This window comes from Scyliorhinus canicula, chromosome 8, assembly GCF_902713615.1.
Source record: "Scyliorhinus canicula chromosome 8, sScyCan1.1, whole genome shotgun sequence".
NCBI classification, from domain to species: Eukaryota; Metazoa; Chordata; class Chondrichthyes; order Carcharhiniformes; family Scyliorhinidae; genus Scyliorhinus; species Scyliorhinus canicula.
In genome coordinates, this window is record NC_052153.1 from 69,639,951 (window position 1) to 69,660,266 (window position 20,316).

Consider the following 20,316-nt stretch of genomic DNA (forward strand, 5'->3'; position numbering starts at 1 on the left):
CGTATATTTACAGGTAAGCATCTTCATAACAACAATTGTGGCCGCCCCCTTTAGCCGGCATACATATTTTACATTCCCCAATATGGCCGAGGCACATGTTTATAGGCATTTATTTATAGTTTGGTTTTGGGCCTTAGCTTGCCCTCAAACCCCCATAACTAACCCGTAACCCCCCCCCCCCGGCTACCTTCCCCCGATTCCCGTCCATTTTCCCCTGATTCTTGGGCACCCGACTATTCTTCCTCTTGTACGTTGGCCACAAACAGGTCCCGGAACAATTCCATGAATGGCTCCCACGTTCTGTGGAAGCTGTCGTCTGACCCTCGGATGGCGAATTTGATTTTCTCCATTTGAAGAGATTCCGAGAGGTCGGACAGCCAGTCTGCAGCTCTGGGCGGTGCTGCTGACCGCCAGCCAAACAGGACTCTACGGCGGGCGATCAGGGAGGCAAAGGCAAGGGCGTCCGCCCTCCTCCCCAGGAATAGATCTGGCTGGTCTGAAACCCCGAAGACCGCCACTATCGGGCATGGCTCCACCCTCACCCCCACCACTTTGGACATAGCCTCGAAGAAGGCTGTCCAGTAATCCACAAGTCTGGGGCAAGACCAGAACATGTGGGCGTGGTTGGCCGGGCCTCCTTGGCACTTTTCACATCTGTCCTCCACCTCCGGGAAGAACCTACTCATACGGTTTCTCGTTATGTGGGCTCTATGTACCACTTTTAGTTGCGTCAGGCTGAGCCTTGCGCACGTGGAGGTGGAGTTGACCCTATGCAGTGCTTCGCTCCAGAGTCCCCACCCCATCTCCATCCCCAGGTCGTCCTCCCATTTCCTTCTTGTTGCGTCCAGTACGGTGTCATCCCTTTCTACCAGTCGGTCATACATGTCGCTACAGTTCCCTTTCTCTAGGATACTTGCGTCCTGTAGGTCTTCCAGTAGTGTCTGTCATGGCGGTTGTGGGTACGTCCTTGTCTCCTTTCGTAGGAAGTTTTTGAGCTGCAGGTACCGTAGCTCGTTCCCCCCGGCTAGCTGAAATTTCTCTGTCAGTTCGTCCAGTGTTGCGATCCTGTCGTCCGTGTATAGGTCACACCTGGAGTATTGTGTTCAGTTTTGTTCTTCTTACTTGAGAAAGGACATACTGGCACTGGAGGGTGTGCAGAGGAGATTCACGAGGTTAATCCCAGAGCTGAAGGGGTTGGATTACGAGGAGAGGTTGAGTAGACTGGGACTGTACTCGTTGGAATTTAGAAGGATGAGGGGGTATCTTATAGAAACATTTAAAATTATGAAGGGAATAGATAGGATAGATGCGGGCAGGTTGTTTCCACTGGTGGGTGAAAGCAGAACTAGGGGACATAGCTCAAAATAAGGGGAAGTAGATTTTGGACTGAGTTTAGGAGGAACTTCTTCACCCAAAGGGTTGTGAATCTATGAAATTCCTTGCCCAGTGAAGCAGTTGAGGCTCCTTCATTACATGTTTTTAAGGTAAAGATAGATAGTTTTTTGAAGAATAAAGGGATTAAGGGTTATGGTGTTCGGGCCGGAAAGTGGAGCTGAGTCCACAAAAGATCAGCCATGATCTCATTGAATGGCGGAGCAGGCTCGAGGGGCCAGATGGCCTACTCCTGCTCCTAGTTCTTATGTTCTTATGTATGGGGGTAGATCCCTGCCTGTTGGCTGCGCCCAGTAGGCGGAGTATAAAAATGTGTGCTCCCCATACAGCAGCCATTTTGTCAGCTGCTGTCGGAGGCCACACATTTCAGTGTAATAAAGCCTCGATTATATTCTACTCTCATCATCTCGCAATTTATAGTGCATCACATTGGTAGACTCTTAATTCCATGTTGTTATTGAATTCAAATTTCACCATCAGGATTTGAACCTGAGACGAGAGAAGCTAAAATGTTTGGTCAGAGGGTCCGAGCAGAGATTCCACGACACATGGCAGAAGTTCACAAATCTCTTTTAGGACCCGTTTGCAACCAGCAACTAAGTAGGACAGGGGGGTGTGTGGGAGCAGATAGGAAGGGGTGGGGGTGGGGGGAGAGCAGATTGGAAGGGGTGTGGGGATAGGAAGGAGGGGGGTAGGAAGGGGCTGAGGGAGGGAACGGAGAGGGGGGTGCAGGGTGTACCGCTGGGTTGAAAGGGAGCTTGCGTACAGCAGATGAAAGATGGAGAGGAAGGCCATATGCTGGAGGGGACACAGAGCCCGCCCATATATGGAAAATTGTAGACCATCCTAACCTCCCACGAAGACTCAATGGGGATAGGGGAACAAGGCTCTCTTCTCTTCTCTTCTCTCCCCCCCCCCCTCCCCCTCCCCACCCCACCATCAAAACAACCCCCCATCGCCATCAAAACAAATGTAAATATAAAGAAAGTAAAGAGTTCTGGCATTGATTGTAAATACAAATGTAAGTACGACAATGCAAGTACGGGAACCTGGGACACAAGCAAAGTGACAACCTGTTGTACAGTTCTTCATGATGTTGCTATTGCTTGATTTCTTTTTTTGTGTTTTTGCCAATGGCTCTGTCTCGTGTTGTGTATAAATCTTGTTCCTATATGAAAAAAATTCCCAAAAAATATATTTTTTAAAGAAATTGGAAATAAAGATGAAATTACAGAGAGTGAAGACAATGTACAGCCAATATTTTGCAAGGCTAGGACAGTGGCTTATGCGCAGTTAGATGCGGTAAGAGCTGAATAGAATAGAAACAATGGGCAATTAATGTGAAGAGCAGTGAATGAACTGCACCCATTGTGGTAGTTCAAAAAGCAGACAGGTCCATTTGGATTTGTGGAGGTGATAATCCAACAGTGAATAAGGTGACTGGGAATGATGCCCAATGTCTACCAGTGAAGATTTGTTTTCTAAATTAGTCAGTGGAAAGGTGTTCAGTAAGATAGATTCGTCAAATGCATATTTACAATTTAAATTAACGAAGCAGCACGGTAGCATTGTGGATAGCACAAATGCTTCACAGCGCCAGGGTCCCAGGTTCGATTCCCCGCTGGGTCACTGTCTGTGTGGAGTCTGCACGTTCTCCCCGTGGTCTCGCCAATGTACCACGCTTCGGGACATCCTTTCCTGCAGCGTATGAGGTAGACTACATTGGTCGAGTCGCACGAGTATGCGCCGCGTACCTGGTGGGTGGTGTTTCCACGTGTAATGGTGGTGTCCATGTCGATGATCTGGCATGTCTTGCAGAGATTACCCTGGCAGGGTTTTGTGGTGTTGTGGTTGCTGTTCTGAAGGCTGGGTAATTTGCTGCAAACAATGGTTTGTTTGAGGTTGCGCGGTTGTTTGAAGGCCAGTAGTGGGGGTGTGGGGATGACCTTGGCAAGATGTCCATCCTCGCTGATGATGTGTTGGAGGCTGCGAAGAAGATGTCGTAGTTTCTCCGCCCCAGGAAAGTACTGGACGACGAAGGGTACTCTGCGACGAAGCAGACACTGCGACAACGAATAAACGGGCATCGTGCGACTATCAACAGGCAGGACTGTTCCCTTCCAGTTGGGGAACACTTCAGCAGTCAAGGACATTCAGCCTCTGATCTCCGGGTCAGCATTCTACAAGGAGGCCTTCAGGAGACGCGACAACGCAAAATTGCTGAGCAAAAACTTATAGCTAAGTTCCGCACGCATGAATGCGGACTCAACCGGGATCTGGGATTCATGTCGCATTACATTCGGCCCCCACCAACAAGCCTGGACTTGCAGAGGCCTACCGACTGAACTGGCTTGGGACAATTCACACCTCTTTAACCTGGAGTTACCTCTCTCTCTGCATCTTTGATGATTTGATTGCCTGCAGGTGCTCGCATTCCGTGGCATCTCTGACTGTGTCTATATAAACATTTCTGGAACAAGCCTTTCCATTCACCTGAAGAAGGAGCCGTGCTCCGAAAGCTCGTGTTTGAAACAAACCTGTTGGACTTTAACCTGGTGTTGTAAGACTTCTTACTGTGCTCACCCCAGTCCAACGCCGGCATCTCCACATCTTTTATTTTAAAAATTGTTTAACCATTAATTTAAAAAATACTTTCTGTGATGTTCATATGGTTACACCTGAGTTAATAATAAAGTTTGTTTTAATATAAATATCCCTATTTGTCAGTGAAATCACTTCTGGAGCAAATTATTCTTTCCTCACAAGTTTACAAATTGAAACATTGTCGGGTTTCGCGTCCAGTTTCCAAACATAATTGGGGTCTGGTCTAATACCATAACAAGTGCGAAATGTCTACTGCTCTCAGTGTTCCAGAGGATCATGGATCAGGTACTAAGTGGGATGAAAGGAGTCTGTTGCTTCTTGGATGACATTCAAATTAATAGTAAGAGAGAGAAAGAGCCGATTGTAAAGTTGATCCAAGTCCCAAATCAACTTCAAGAGGATAGCATCAAAGCTAAAATGCACAAGTGTTGCTTCATGGCTGTTTTTTTCTGTGAAGTAGAGCTTATGCTTCTCAGGGTTGTAAACTGGTTCTATGATGCATTAAATGTCTCTTTAAACATCTTCCATTGTTCTGCAGTTTATTTTACCCATCAGCAGATTTTCCCAGTTTACTGCGGACAGTCTCCGTTTCATGTCATTAAAGTCGGTCTGACCTCAATCTAAAATTCTAGTAGCTGATTTGTGCTTTTCACTTTCAAACATTACATCAAACTCGATCATGTTATGATCACTATTTGAAAAATGTCCATGCACCATAATTAAATCCGGCTCCTCACTGATTACTAAATCCAATATTGCGTGTCTTTGTTGCATCCAGGACATATTGATGTGGGAAATTATCCCTGACACACTCCAGAAATTCACAACCATTCTGACAGATACTTGACTGCCTCTCCCAATCCACATTAAAGTGAAAATCCCCCATTAATACGACTTTGCCTTTATTACACACTTGCCTAATTTTTACATTCATATAATCTAGCAATTCTGAGCTGTTACTAGGGGCTCTATACACAACATCTATCACAGTTATAGATACTTTACTGTTCCTCAGTTCCATCCGCAAATTCTCCACTGTGTGCTTTCTCCTCGTTACATGTTCTCTCACCAATTAATTGATTTTGTTTCTAATAAGTAAGGCTACTCCCGCCGCATTCTGCCATTTGTCCTATCCACCCTGTAAGCCTTATAAACTCGTATATTAAATTCCCAATCCTGACCATCCCGCAGTCATGTGTCAGAAATGGCTACTATATCATAACCTCCAATTTGAATTTGTGCCTGCGGCTGATTTAATTTATTCCTTACACTGTGGGCCATGCACTCGAACCTGTCCCTCATATAAAGCATTCATCCGTTTATTATTTCTCTCTTCTGATTTAATCAGTATACTTCTGATAGTTTTACCATTACTTGCCATACCTGATGTAGGATTCCTGACAGTTTCTTTACTCTCTGTTCTGTGACTTGTTTTTGAAACTGTATTGACTTCCCCCGAGGATTCCCTCCCCCACCTCCCATCACCACCATTTACTTGTTTTTTTTTATTAAAAAAAAAATACATTTAGAGTACCCAATTCTTTTTTTTTCAATTAAGGGACAATTTAGCATGGCTCATTCACCTACCTTGCACATCTTTTTGGGTTGTGGAGGTGACCCACCATTTACTAGTTTAAAGTCCTTGTGACCACCCTATCCAGCCTTTCCGCTTGGACACTGGTCCCAGACTGGTTCAGTCGGAGCCCATCGCAGCTCCTTTCTGTCCCAATACTGATGCCAGTGCCCCACAAAATGGAACTCTTTTTCCCGCATCACTCCTTTAGCCACGTATTTACTTCCTTGATTTTCTTATCTCTATGGCAAATTGCAAGTGGCTCAGGCAGCACGGTATCACAAGTGGCTAGCACTGTGGCTTCACAGTGCCAGTGTCCCAGGTTCGATTCCCTGCTGGGTCACTGTCTGTGCGGAGTCTGCACGTTCTGCCAGTGACTGCGTGCGGTTCCTCCGGGTGCTCTGGTTTCCTCCCACAGACCAAAGACGTGCAGGTTAGATGGATTGGCCATGCCAAATTGCCCTTCGTGTCCAAGAAGGTTAGGAAGGGTTATTGGATTACGGGGATAAGGTGAAAGTGAGGGCTTAAATGGGTCGGTGCAGACTCAATGGGCCGAATGGCCTCCTTCTGCACTGTATGCTCTATATTCTATGTAATAATCCAGATATTATAATTTTGTTCCTAATTCTTCATAATCTCCAAACAGAACCTCTTGCCTACTCTTGCCTATGGTCTCCCAGGGAACTAAGTTGCGTCTTTTAACTGGCCTCCCCTCAGCAGTTCCATTGCCCCTAGTTCCTCCTCGCATCTCGAGCTACTCACCTTGCTCGTGAAAATCCAGGCCTGTGACTCTTAAGTAAAACACCTCACCATTTTAGCACCACTTCCTGTTACCTTTCCAATGTTTGGGAACTTCAGAAGTACAGTAATCCAAATAGTCAAACACAGTTCAGGCATCACCCAGGGAAATATGCTACTTGTCTCAAAAGGTTGCTCCACTTACCTCAAAGAAAACCAGTCTTCACATACGACAATAGTCAGACGTACTCCAGGGTGTTCCTTGCAGGAAAATAAAATGTTTTTCAAGACTATATGGGGCTGGTTTAGCACAGTGGGTTGTAATGCAGAACAAGACCAGCAGCGTAGGTTCAATTCCCGTACCAGCCTCCCCGAACAGACGCCAGAATGTGGTGACTAGGGACTTTTCACAGGAACTTCATTGAAGCCTACTTGTGACAATAAGCAATTTCATTTTCATTTATTCATTATTATATTATTAATATGTTGTAACTGATTGCTTCTGATACAGGGTGGTATTACTGCCCCCCACGCCGCCCCGACACCCGCACGTGATTCACCTACCACACCCCCCCCCGAAACCAGCGGCGCGAGAATTGCGGCGGGCCGCTTGGAGAATCGGCGCAAACGGAGAGCGGCGATTCTCCAGCCCGGATGGGCCGAGCGGCCGCTCTGACATGACAGGTTCCCGCCGGCGCCGTCCACCCCTGGTTGCTGTCAGCAGGAACTGTGTGGGAACACTGGGGGGGGGGGCGGCCTTTGGAGGGGTGGAGAGGGGCTCCTTCACCGGGGGGGGGCCTCCAATGGGGTCTGGCCCGCGATCGGGGCCCACCGATCGGCCGGCCGGCCTCTCCCCCCCCCCCCCACCTCCTTCTGCGGCCAGAACACCGGCGCCATGTTGATGAGGGGCCGGCGCGCGTAAGAGGTTCCCCGCGCATGTGCAGTAAGGCACGGCCCAACTGCGCATGCGCAGGCATGAGCTGCCTCAACTGTGCATGCGTGGGAATGAGCTGCCCCAACTGCGCATGAACGGGTGTTGGTGTGGCGCCCATTTGGTGCCGCGTAAGGACGCTGCAGTGGCGTGAACCACTCCAGCGCCATGCTGGCCCCCTGTGGGGTCCAGAATAGGTCTGCCCGGGCCCTGTTCGCACCGTCGTGAAACGCGACGGCGTTCACGATGGTGCGGGCACTTAGTCCTGGGAGCGGAGAATCCCGCCCATAGTCTTTTGGACAAACAGCAATTAAACACATCAGTAACTGAATCCCTGGCATTGCCAGTACTTTGCAAAGTTTCTTAGACAATCAACAGAGGTAGAAAATAACACTGATTTGATTGTCCAGTCTTCTAATATGATTGGTTCAAGCAGTCTGAAGTCCTGTTTTCCAGCCGATTGGAGTAACTTTGGCAACCTCCACTCCCATCTTGCAACTGGTCAGTTTGGTTCCTAGCAATCCAAGTGAAAATATAACTTTCTCACACGTAAAGCATTAACAACCTGGTGGGTTTTAAATGGGTTGAAATAATACTTGCAGCTTGATAGACAAGTAAAATATTTTGGTTATTTGTGAAGTTTCCTGACCAGCAAGATTATTCCAGAGTAGGTACAGTCAGTACCTCAAGAGCAGCTGCATAGATACAATACAGCTGTGATTGCATAACCAGCCACTTGTACGTTGCGGATTGTTGAGTGGGTAGGAGAGCAAAGTGAAGCTACAACTACAACAAAATTGCTATTTAGTGAAAAAGAAAGGCTTGCATTTGTATAGAACCTTTCATAGCCACCTCTTGGCCCAGAGCACCAATTAAGTACATTTTAAGTCTGGTCACTGTTGTGATGTAGGAATTATGGGAACCAATTTGTGCACAGTGTGCTCCCATCAACAGCAATTGTAGTCAGATGAAATATCAGTCAACTGATTGATTTAATTGAATGACAAAATAGGCTCAGGTAGCTGAATAGAATGCTCCAGTTCATATGTTGCTAGATGGCACGGTGGCACAATGGTTAGCACTGCTGTCTCCCAGCATCAGGGACCCAGGTTCAATTCCGGCTTTGGGTGACTGTGTGGAGTTTCCTTCGGTGCTCTGGTTTACTCCCTCAGTCTAAAGATTTGCAGGTTGGGTGGCTTAGCCATGCTAAATTGCCCCTTAGTGCCCAAAGATGTTCAGATTAGTTTGGGTTACGGGGATAGGGCGGGATAGTGGGCCTAGGTAGGGTGCTCTTTCGAAAGGTCAGTGGAGACCCGATGGGTCAAATGGCCTCCTTCTGCATTGTCGGGATTCTGTGATTCTATGGCAAAATACCATGCCTCACGGCGCCGACGTCCCAGGTTCGATCCCGGCTCTGGGTCCGTGTGTAGTTTGCACATTCTCCCCGTGTTTGCTTGGGTTTCACATCCACAACCCAAAGATATGCAGGCTAGGTGGATTGGCCATGCTAAACTGCCCCTTAATTGGAAAAAATGAATTGGGTACTCTAAATTTTTTTTTAAATACCATGTTCGAACTAATCTGACACTGGAAGAGTGTTTTAATCCGAGCTTCATTTGGGTAAATGCATAAGTGACATCTGCATTTCATTACCTGTAATGGGACTTGGTTGGATAATTACCTGTCATGTCCAAAATTATAGATAACAGATGCTGGAAAACTCGACTAGCTTTGAAAATCAACAGACTGGATTTAACGCTCCCCACTGATGGCTCTGAAGGCAAGAGGGACAGTTATACCGGTGGCAGGGGTGATGTTGAGCAGCCCACCCCACCAGTGAGACAATTGAGGTTCCTGGGCAGAGTGTAATGCCCTCTTTGTGGCATGTTTAGTGCCAGCACATTTAATCAGCTGTGAGAGTGATCTCTGTCTCCATCCCAATTAAGACCATGGTGGGTTGGCCCATTTGCTGGTCTTTCCACCCTGATGACAACTATTTAGAAGAGCAAATGAAATTCAGTATTTAAATAAACCTTTGCGAAAGCTCAGTTAAATTTCGCTGAGCACCAAATGTAACTATTTTAATATTCTAGGTCAGATCAACCCTGAAGTAAGGCAGAATAGGCTACTACAAATGATTGTTGGTGTGTGGTCTAATTGCTCTTGACATTACACAAATTACTCAATGGTCCATAAAAGTCAATTCTGTACTTTAGAGCATTCACTCTTAGAAGATTAGTCAAAAATAATTTTGCAGATGACTGATTGATACCCTTATGACAAAGTAATTGTAGCCAGACCACTGGTATGTGAGCAGAAACATTAGTTTAATTGACTCATCCATCGACTCGACAGGAGACTCCATCAGGCAATTTTATTAGAACAAAAAAAAGGCCGATTGTAAAATATTATTTCTGATTTTTGCCCCTTGCATACAACTTTTCATCAAAAAATAGAATTTCTATATTCATTTTGCTTCTTTTAAACTCAGGAAATAAAACAGGACTTGGCCATGGGATTCCCATTCACATCGTTGCCACTACATTTGAGAAGTTTTAAATCTAGTACAAAAGTATGCGATTCTCAGGAGTCGCAAATTCAATTATTGTAAGCCAGAATTTGCTGTCAAAGAAATAAGTGAGACGAATGGTACTGGCTGCTATTTGTGTGTAAATGATGGGGCTATTTCCGTGAAAGCAGACATGTGTTTGAATGCGAATACCAAGAGCTGCTGTCTGACTTCTTGCTCTGCCATAAGCTTTGCGAAAGGAGCATTTATCATCTGCCTTACTACTTACATGCATTGCATATAATGAAGGCACTGTTAGATGTGTTAGATGTGAACTAGTCCACCTCACATAATTAGTGATCGCGAGTGCGATCCAATGATCCGATGTTAATTACAGCCAATCGAATATTCCGGCACCAAAAACCTATTAAAAGTATGATGTCTCATTCCTTTAAATTTCACATTTTTGGGGGAGATTTTAAAAATATCAAATCTTTCTGACATTTCTTTTCTTTCTCTCAATTCCCCTCATCATTCAATTTTTATTTATTTCAATTTATTTTTCTTTCTGTGCCTGACCTGACATTTAATTTCCACCACCCCATCCTTTAATTCACCGTCCTCCTCAGTTCTTGTGCAGTTTCTTTTGCAATCTTTAAATGAATTGGTTAAGCAGATACCCTGTTAGTTTACATTGTTCACTGACCGATATCAACTTGCACCCTCAGCAACTTTGTAGGTAATCATCTTTTGAGCTGAAGGATGCAAGGCACAGGTGTAACTATCAGCAGGCACTGATGTCCTGCCACAGGTTAACCTTTGTCCTCGGCCTAGAACATGAGGAAACATTATATCGCATACGGCATTTAACATTAAAATATTTTCCTGTGGAAACACTGTTTCTTTACCAGATTAGGCCTAGTGTAAGGAAACCTGTCATTCTATTCTCACCACCATTTTGAAAAATAAACAGAGTCCTTCAGAATCAAACAGTTTAAGGACACTAATTACAAAGCAGATGCTCAAAATATTAAATAAAAAACAGGAAATACTCATTAGGTCAGGCCTTACATTATAAATGATGTGGAGATGCTGGTGTTGGATTGGGGTGAGCACAGTAAGAAGTCTTACAACACCAGGTTAAAGTCCAACTGGTTTGTTTTGAATCACTAGCTTTCGGAGCGCAGCTCCTTCCTCAGGTGAATGGTACATTACAAAAGCATTCTTCTGTGATACACTTTTGCGAATAAGTTAGACTCCAAGGGTATTTGAAATGTATTTGAGCAGTAGGAAATGGAGTAATGTGGTAGACAGGGAAAATCATGTTAAAGTGGAGCTTGCATTGTAGGTGGGGGAATCAAGTGTGAGAACCGGTGGATGGAGGACCCCTGTGTTCGCGTTACTTTCTACTGCTATCCTGTGGCCCTTTGACTTATCGCCAAAAGTCAGGCCTTATCCTCACTAGAATTTTTGCCGCTACGGTCGTCTCTGGACCATTCATCACCATCTGCCCAAGAACCCACACCACAATACCCGAAATTCAACTTGCCTGTCCCCTGGTCAGTCTCCTTCTCCCAGAACTCATTGCCTATCAACAGAAAATGTGACACCTGGCATTCAATGATCATTACCCCACCATGGTACATCATACCACCCACCACCTCCCACCCAAACAGAACGAGAAAGAGAAAGAAGCAGAAAGGAAAAGAGAAGAAAAAGGCAAAACAGGAAGCAATGGGAAAAACAAGAAACAGACGAGCCAACATACAGAGAAAGGAACAGGAAGGGGGGGGGGGGGGGGGGGGGAGAAAGAGAAACAATAATACAACAATCACACCATAAGCCATCTCGAGATACAATAGAATCACAGTTAGAATTAAAACCAAACTCCAAACAAACAAACACCATTGTCCAGCATGAATCTAATTAGGTTTTACTCTTGCAGACACAAAAACGCTAAATCAAATCCACTATACCTTAGTTTTAATGTTTACCAATACAAACCCTTAAAACGACCTTTGTTTCCCAACAAATCATGATTATTTAAATGTTTAACAAGGTAAATTGACCGATCCTGGACTGCCTTATATATAAAAGTTGTGGCAGTTTAAAAAAAGGTCACGGGTACTATAGATACAATTCTCCAAACCATGCTCCTTTCATGCGCAGATGCCCAATGGGTACCAGTATCTGTGAATTTATCGAGGTATTTCTTCAACGTTTTGGTGCATTTAGATCTGTAGAATTGTGGGTTGAAATCATAACACTCCTGCTACAAATTTCTTTGCATTTTGGATAAACTGTAACAGGGCAAAATGTACAGAATTTATTTGTTATAACTTACAAATTTACATGTATTGGCAGGTCAAAGGTCAGTAATTGTTTACTGCACACAGATCCTCAAAGCCTCAATTCAGTGATGTTGTCATCCAAATTGCCAGGAATGATCTACACAGCAGATGAACAATGTCAAATTCTGTTTGGTCCTACAGCTTCATTCTGCAAGGAGATGCAGGTAATTATTATCTTGTTCGACTGATACAAAGTCCTGTCATGTGTCCACTATGCTGTTTCCTATCCATTGATTCTTGTAGAGCATGGATGCAGCATTGTTTGAGACTCTGAGTTGATAAAGTAATAGTGTCTTAAATTGTTATATTTATGTTGTCACGTTGTTATACTGCACATTATTGGAAAATATAAAAAGTGGGCAGATAGACACAGATTTAGTTCAGTGTGGAGAAAGATGGTGCATTTTGGAAAAGAGAACAATGAATATGTGTCCTAAAAGTTAAAATTCTTAACATAATGGAGAAGGAACGGAATGTGTATGAAGTGGTTTGATTTTTATTTGAGATGGAAATAGGGAGTCTGGGAGCCAAAATGCCTGTACTTCCACCCCAGCCCCTGGGTATGAGGCCACATTAGCATTTCTGGAAATGGCGCAGAGGTCAGTTGATGGGAGCGGAAAATCAGGACAGCGGTCGGCTCCCACCAGGTCCCAATAGAATGGTACTTGGCAAGATCAGTGAGGAAAGGGACACTCTGGAACAATTGCTGTCAGGAAGGGGAGACTCAACGTACCCTTTTACAGTTATAAGATTTTTCAGATGAAGGTAATTTTTTTCCAACTTGTTTTGGTCTCTTCTGGGCACTCTGTGGACTGCTGCAATTATTTCAGTTTACAAGCTTAATGTCAATGAAAAGTAGTGTTAGCGTTGTGCCAAAATTAAACTGCAATTCAAATAATACCTGAAATAAGTCAGAGAAAACAACTGCCTTCTTCAAATACAAAGAGCTTGCATTTATAGGGTGTCCCGTAATAGTTCACAGCTACTCTACTTTTGAAGAATAGTCACTGATGTAATGTAAGGAAGCATGACAGCTAAACTGTGAACAGCAAATTCCCACAAACAGCACTGAGATAAATGTCCAGATTTAGTTATGTTGTTTGATTAATAAATATTTTCCATGACATTGGGTAAATCCTCTCCTCATTTTCAAGACGTCCCACAGTATATTTGATATCTACTTAAGAGGGCAGACAGTGGGCTCAATTCAGCGGCCTCGTCCCACCCGACTTTGTGTTGGGATTAGGCCGTTGAATCTCGCGAGTGGCCTTCATCGAGAATCATGATGCTCGAAACATCTCGCGAGATTGAATGGAATCAAGTGGCATGTCACAATTTGGATCCCACTGGACAAGATCCATTAGGGTCACTTAAATATGTGCTCGTCCAATTCACCCGGGCCCCGGGATTCACCGGCCTCACCAATGAATCCTCAACTGGGCACCGGTTAGTGCTGGCTCACAGCTTTGTGAACCAGTTATGATGGCACTTTGGGGGGTCTCACAGGTGAGTGCCAGGGTGGCACCCTGGCACTTCCCCTGGCAGCTGTGCACCTTGGCCCTGCCAGCCTGACACCTTGACACTGCCACCCGGGCACCAGGAGGTGCCACCCAGGAACTGCCAGGGTGCATGGGTGGCACTGCCAGGCTTGCAGGGCACTACCATTGTGCCAGGCTGGCAGTGCCAAGGTGCCAAGTTGCCCATGCCAGGGTGCATGCCTTTCCCATAGATGTGGGGTGAGGCGGGGCTTGAGTTAGGTGAAATGGGGGGGGGTCCTGAGGCTGTGGTGGAGGCACAGAGGGGACTTGAAAGATCAGAGCCGCTTTCAAAAACAGTGCTCTGATCCGTGAATAGTCTTCCTGCACTGGCGAGCTTGCTCAGCTTACCAAGCGCACCTTACCGGACTCCCAATCTCAAGAAATCCGGCAACCACAGCCTCCCAGCAGCTCTGGCCAGCTTGCTCAAGTTTCCAGTGCAGGAAATTACATAAAGAGTGGCCTCGACGGGGAGTCCTTCGCTGAGGCCAAAAAACAGCAAAGTACTGTTGAAAAGTAGGGTGTTTTTCAGCGCTGCAGTCGCCAAGAAACACACTGCTAAATGCGCCGTTCAGCACACTTGAGCTTGAGTCCGCTGAATTGCACCTAGTGATTCAGTTTAACAACTGAAGTAAATAATTGTAATAACTGTATATTAATTGTCTTTATTATTATTGTGCAGGTGGTGGGCATTAAATAGGGATTCATTTGTTCTCTTATAAATAGAAACAGACTGAAACTAGTTGTTGAGTTTGGAGGTATGTTTATAATGTGTATCTCTATAATGCTTATGAAAGTGTAGAAAGATTAGCTCTTGTTCCATCCTTCACTGTCTAAAATATAACACTGGTACAGTGCTTGGCGCAGAGACAACAATCGGACCATTAATACGGCAATATGATTGCGGTTGCTTTAAGTTTCGTTATTAGTGAGCACGCACATTGTCAGCGGCTGAGGTAGCAGCACTCCTACCTCTGAGTCAGGTACCTCCAGGTTCAAACTTCCACTACAGGACTTATTGGCCACCATATGACCATAGGAGCAGAATTAGGCCACTCGGCCCATCGAGTCTGCTCCGCCATTCAATCATGGCTGCTATTTTTCTCATCCCCATTCTCCTGCCTTTTCCCCATAACCCCTGATCCCCTTATTAATCAGGAACCTATCTATCCACTGGTGCAGCCAAGCCAACCAGTATCGATACTGGTCCCTAGCCTGGATAAATGGGGAGGGGGTTAGGAAGGGCGCCAGACTGAAAAACGACCCACCAGATCAAAAAATGATGGTTGATGTGGATGGAGTTGGAGAGCCAACAATGTGGCAACACCGGGTAACATAGCAAAAGCTAAAGGAAACAGCATTATTATTTTATTATTTTCATGTGAATGATTAATTTGTAAGAAATCCAGCTGTTACAGAAGTTAAAATAACTTTTTTTGCATAATTATAGGAATTCTATTCTTAGTTTGATATTAATAATAATAAAATCTGCTTTAAATTTAGAATTGTCTTAGTCCTATTGAGAAAAATAAACCTGACGTGCTGTGGATTAATGAAAAGGAAGTCACACATTACAAATTTCCTGGAATCTTCTGAGGCGGTGGCTAAATGAACAGATAAAGGAAATGTGACTGATAGTTACTTTGACTTTCAGAGGCAGTTGATATGCGCCCTGACAAAAGGATTGTAAGAAAGCTTCAGCCTCCTGAGATCAAAGGTGAAATTTCAAATTGGATAATGAACTGTCTTGACAGTAGAATGTAATGGATGAATGGAAACAACTTTAAACATATCAGCAGTGGCTGGAGAAGTTTGCATTCCTAATATTTATAACCATAACAAAGGTTTTTCTGGCAGAATAGTTTGAGTTTCGCTTCACATCTCAAAGTGTGGAGAAGGAGTACACGCTGAGGAGCAGAACATTGTTAAAAGAAATTCAAGAGAGCTTGTGCCTGAACAAATACATTCAGTACAATGGAGTGTGGTAGCATTACCATGTAAAACATTTCAGCAACAGAACAACTTGAATATAATATTTGACCAATCATTCAAATTGGCTCAACAAAGCAATAAGTAAAGAAAACATGGGGAATGAGTTCACGGAGTAAAGGAGACCCTGTGGAGACTGATAAAAATAACAAAAGGAACCTGATTCCGGGATTCCTGGCCATATTCTTGATGCGTCCAATTTTCACTGGCACTGGCATTGAACCCGTACTCGGCATTTCTGGCCTAGCTTGCACCATTGTCCGTGGTGGGAGGGGGGAGCGGTGGTTGTAGGCATCCATTATATTATTGTAGAGTCGGCTTCTCCCAGAGGAGTTGTGAGCTATCGTCTGGATGTGGAAACCTTTTGAAAAATAACTTCAAAAGGCTTTGCGGATGCTTTCCCCCCCCCCCCCCCCCCCCCCATGCCTCCCCACTCCATTTTCAATTTACGTTAATACCCTCCATGCCAATTCATGCCCTCCACCCAACCCCCAATTTTCCCTCCATGCCAATTCACAGCAGTCCTATAACCATTCAACCAATACACACTACATAGCACCAATGAACCTTGTATTAAGAACAGCATGTGTTAAAATGCTTTGAAAAACATACAAAACTTGCGTCAAACAGCCCCCCCTATTTCGGTGTCAAAAGGGATTCTTCGCCCGATCGCCGATTATGAAACAAGCATCGGGGAATGGAGATTCCCGCCCAAGGTTTCTGGTTGCACTAGGATTGTACCCACCAGACCTGCTGAAGTTTGTGGAGTGAGGAAGAGTGCACCTAATTTGCATGGAGTAGGCGAATGTCATGCCCCTGTTCAAAAAAGTGAATAGGGATAACCCTGGGAATTACAGGCCAGTTAGTCTTATTTCAGTGGTAGGCAAAGTAATGGAAAGGGTACTGAGGGGTAGGATTTCTGAGAATCTGGAAAGACACTGCTTGATTAGGGATAGTCAGCACGGATTTGTGAGGGGTAGGTCTTGCCTTACAAGTCTTATTGACTTCTTTGAGGAGGTGACCAAGCATCTGGATGAAGGTAAAGCAGTGGATGTAGTGTACATGGATTTTAGTAAGGCATTTGATAAGGTTCCCCATGGTAGGCTTATGCAGAAAGTAAGGAGGCATGGGATAGTGGGAAATTTGGCCAGTTGGATAACGAACTGGCTAACCGATAGAAGTCAGAGAGTGGTGGTGGATGGCAAATATTCAGCCCTGAGCCCAGTTACCAGTGGCGTACCGCAGGGATCAGTTCTGGGTCCTCTGCTGTTTGTGATTTTCAATGAGGGAGTTGAGGGGTGGGTCAGTAAATTTGCAGATGATACGAAGATTGGTGGAGTTGTGGATAATGAGGAGGGCTGTTGTCGGTTGCAAAGAGACATGGATAGGATGCAGAGCTGGGCTGAGAAGTGGCAGATGGAGTTTAACCCTGACAAGTGTGAGGTTGTCCATTTTGGAAGGACAAATATGAATGCGGAATACAGGGTTAACAGTAGGGTTCTTGGCAATGTAGAGGAGCAGAGAGATCTTGGGGTCTATGTTCATAGATCTTTGAAAGTTGCCACTCAAATGGATAGAGCTGTGAAGAAGGCCTATGGTGTGCTAGCGTTCATTAGCAGAGGGATTGAATTTAAGAGCCGTGAGGTGATGATGCAGCTGTACAAAACCTTGGTCAGGCGACATTTGGAGTACTGTGTGCAGTTCTGGTCACCTTATTTTAGGAAGGATGTGGAAGCTGTGGAAAAGGTGCAAAGGAGATTTACCAGGATGTTGCCTGGAATGGAGAGTAGGTCTTACGAGGAAAGGTTGAGGGTGCTAGGCCTTTTCTCATTAGAACGGAGAAGGATGAAGGGTGACTTGATAGAGGTTTATAAGATAATCAGGGGAATAGATAGAGTAGACAGTCAGAGACTTTTCCCCCGGGTTGAACAAACCATTACAAGGGGACATAAAGTTAAGGTAAATGGTGGAAGATATAGTGGGGATGTCAGAGGTAGGTTCTTTACTCAGAGAGTCGTGGGGGCATGGAATGCACTGCCTGTTGAAGTAGTTGAGTCGGAAACGTTAGGGACCTTCAAGCGGCTATTGGATAGGTACATGGATTAGGGTAGAATAATAGAGTGTAGATTAATTCGTTCTTAAGGGCAGTACAGTAGCATTGTGGATAGCGCAATTGCTTCACAGCTCCAGGGTCCCAGGTTCGATTTCGGCTTGGGTCACTGTCTGTGTGGAGTCTGCACATCCTCCCCGTGTGTGCGTGGGTTACCTCCGGGTGCTCCGGTTTCCTCCCACAGTCCAAAGATGTGCAGGTTGGGTGGATTGGCTATGATAAGTTGCCCTTAGTGTCCGAAATTCTATGATCTATTATTAACCTAGGACAAAAGTTCGGCACAACATCGTGGGCCGAAGGGCCTGTTCTGTGCTGTATTTCTCTATGACTCTATGACTAGGCAGTTGAAAAGCCTAATATGGGTGCTTTGCCTGTGCTCCCTGCCCCATGCCATTATAAAATGCAGGGCACAATTGATGTTGTGTGGAGGTGGGTAATAATTATTGTCCAGACCCAAGATAAGTCCACTCAGCTCAAGTGGCACGGGGACCAATCATAATGTTTTTTCTTTTATTTCTTTTCTCATCTGAATACCTTAGTGGGGCCCACTTTCTCCCACTTAGAGGACACACTACCTCAACAAGCTTGGTGTACTGCGTTCAGAGAAACGAAAAGTCCCAACTGAGCCAGGCAAGTGGGGTGGCCATGCATTTGGTTCTGTGTCATGAGATAACCTTTGCCTTGTATAGGGTGGAGAGAAAATTCCACCTCTTACAAGGCTTGTGGGAAACCGGGACAAATAATGGAACCCCAACTGCATCTATACTGTCCTGTAGACGTGGTGGTGGACTTCTTCCAACTAACCACAGGAGTCTCAGGTTACTATAGTTTATTCATGATTCAAACATGGGGAGGAACTACCCCAGATAAACTTCTGAAGCAACATTCTCCTCGAATACAATTCTCAGTTCTAATACAGCTCTGTCCATCAAGTCACAGATACGCACCTGACCGGTCCATTGATATCTTCCTGCAGTTTACAGCAATCCTTTTCACTATTAATCACGTGCTCAATTTCTGTGTCATCTACAAATTTATTGATAATTCCTCCTACATTTATGTCCAAATCATTAATGTAAACCACAAAAAGCAGGTGAATTGGTAGTGAAACTGTGGAATCCCACTGCAAACAGTCTTCCAGTCTCAAACAGCCATATACAATTATCCTTTGTTTCCTGCTGTTGAGTTGATTTTGTATCCAGCTTGCTTGTGTCCAGTGGATCCCAGGGACATTTATATTTTTAACCTGTGACTGACTGACAAGTGATGACTGTTAGTTAACTGCCAAGCTTTGTTTAAATTCAAACCAGGCAGGTTGATTCTGGTCAAGGCACTGCCGTGGACAATGAACCAGAAATCATACGTGTGCCACACTACGAGCCTGGTTGCAACCTTAAATTGGGTATCAGCATAATGCTAAGCATGGTCAGGAATATTTAGCAAATATTGTCCGATTGAGGAATTATATCCAGTGTTGGATACTGTGTTTTGGGTTTTGCAAGCATGGGCTGGTTGGGTACGGTTCATTTACCGGTTGCAAACTGCTTAAGACTCATGCTGTTTGATATGATTGTCAGTCCTTGGGTCAAACGAACTACATACCTAGCATCGCACTACACTGAAATTCATATACCAGATTACTAATGCTTGATGGCAGCATTCTGTTAGTAGCAAACACCACTCTTGTTGCTACGGATAGTAGCAGCATGAGATGGCTAGCTTCATCTGGTGCTGGAAGTTATATGCATTAATATACAAGGCCCTGTTCTTTGTAGACAGATAGAGCATATACACACATTGCGTCTATTTCAATTAAACAAAATAGGCCACAGCCATCCTCTGGTTCATTTCCCAGAGGCACGCTGTGACCAATCAGCCAACCTGAGTGATTTGACTTTAAACAAAGCATGGCGGCTAACTGCCCGTCTTCAGTAAACTGGTGCATTCTCCATGACAACATCTCTACCAATCAGAGTCTACTTGCCAACCAATCAATAATTTTCTCTCATGAAGGAGAAATTGCTCTTCACTTTATATTTGGTGACCTTATGAATTGTCCTGTTGAGTGCAAGATGAAAATATTCAAGAACATGCCTTTTGACAGCAATAAAGACATTAAAAAAAAATATAGAACATCAACCTGTAACCCCTTCCAGCACCATATGAGTGAGAGAAATGATGAAACATACATTTATTTATATGCAATAGTAAACGTAGCATTTCACTTACAAAGAAAAGGGGCCATTTTGGCTTTGTGCAATAATGTAAAATTGCGAATAATAAATCAGTATGTTTTTAAATCCCTGGAAATGAAAAATCTTTAGTGTTAAAACAGGTAGTATCACCCATTTCACACCATCACACAAAATCAAAATAACTTCCAAACAATCATAAAATTTACTTACCTAATATCCAAACATGCACTTCCATCAGAGGTTGCTGGTTGGTAGTGAAACACTGGTAATTTTTTTCCACTCCCAGATTCAGAGGCACTAAAGTCAATTATAGTGACTTCATTACCAAGCTTGGTGACGGAAACCAGTTCAACACAGACCAAAGATCTTATAAATTTGATAAAACGTTG

General features: G+C 44.5%; 1 protein-coding gene across 1 annotated transcript in view; it reads left to right on the top strand.

The window, feature by feature from the left end:
* LOC119970309 (A disintegrin and metalloproteinase with thrombospondin motifs 19-like) overlaps positions 1–20,316 on the top strand; it is a 650,870-nt gene that overhangs the window by 296,474 nt on the left and 334,080 nt on the right. Inside the window, exon 10 of the mRNA XM_038804712.1 lies at positions 12,112–12,262. Coding sequence (XP_038660640.1) covers positions 12,112–12,262 — 151 coding nt within the window. The remainder of the gene's footprint in view (positions 1–12,111; positions 12,263–20,316) is intronic.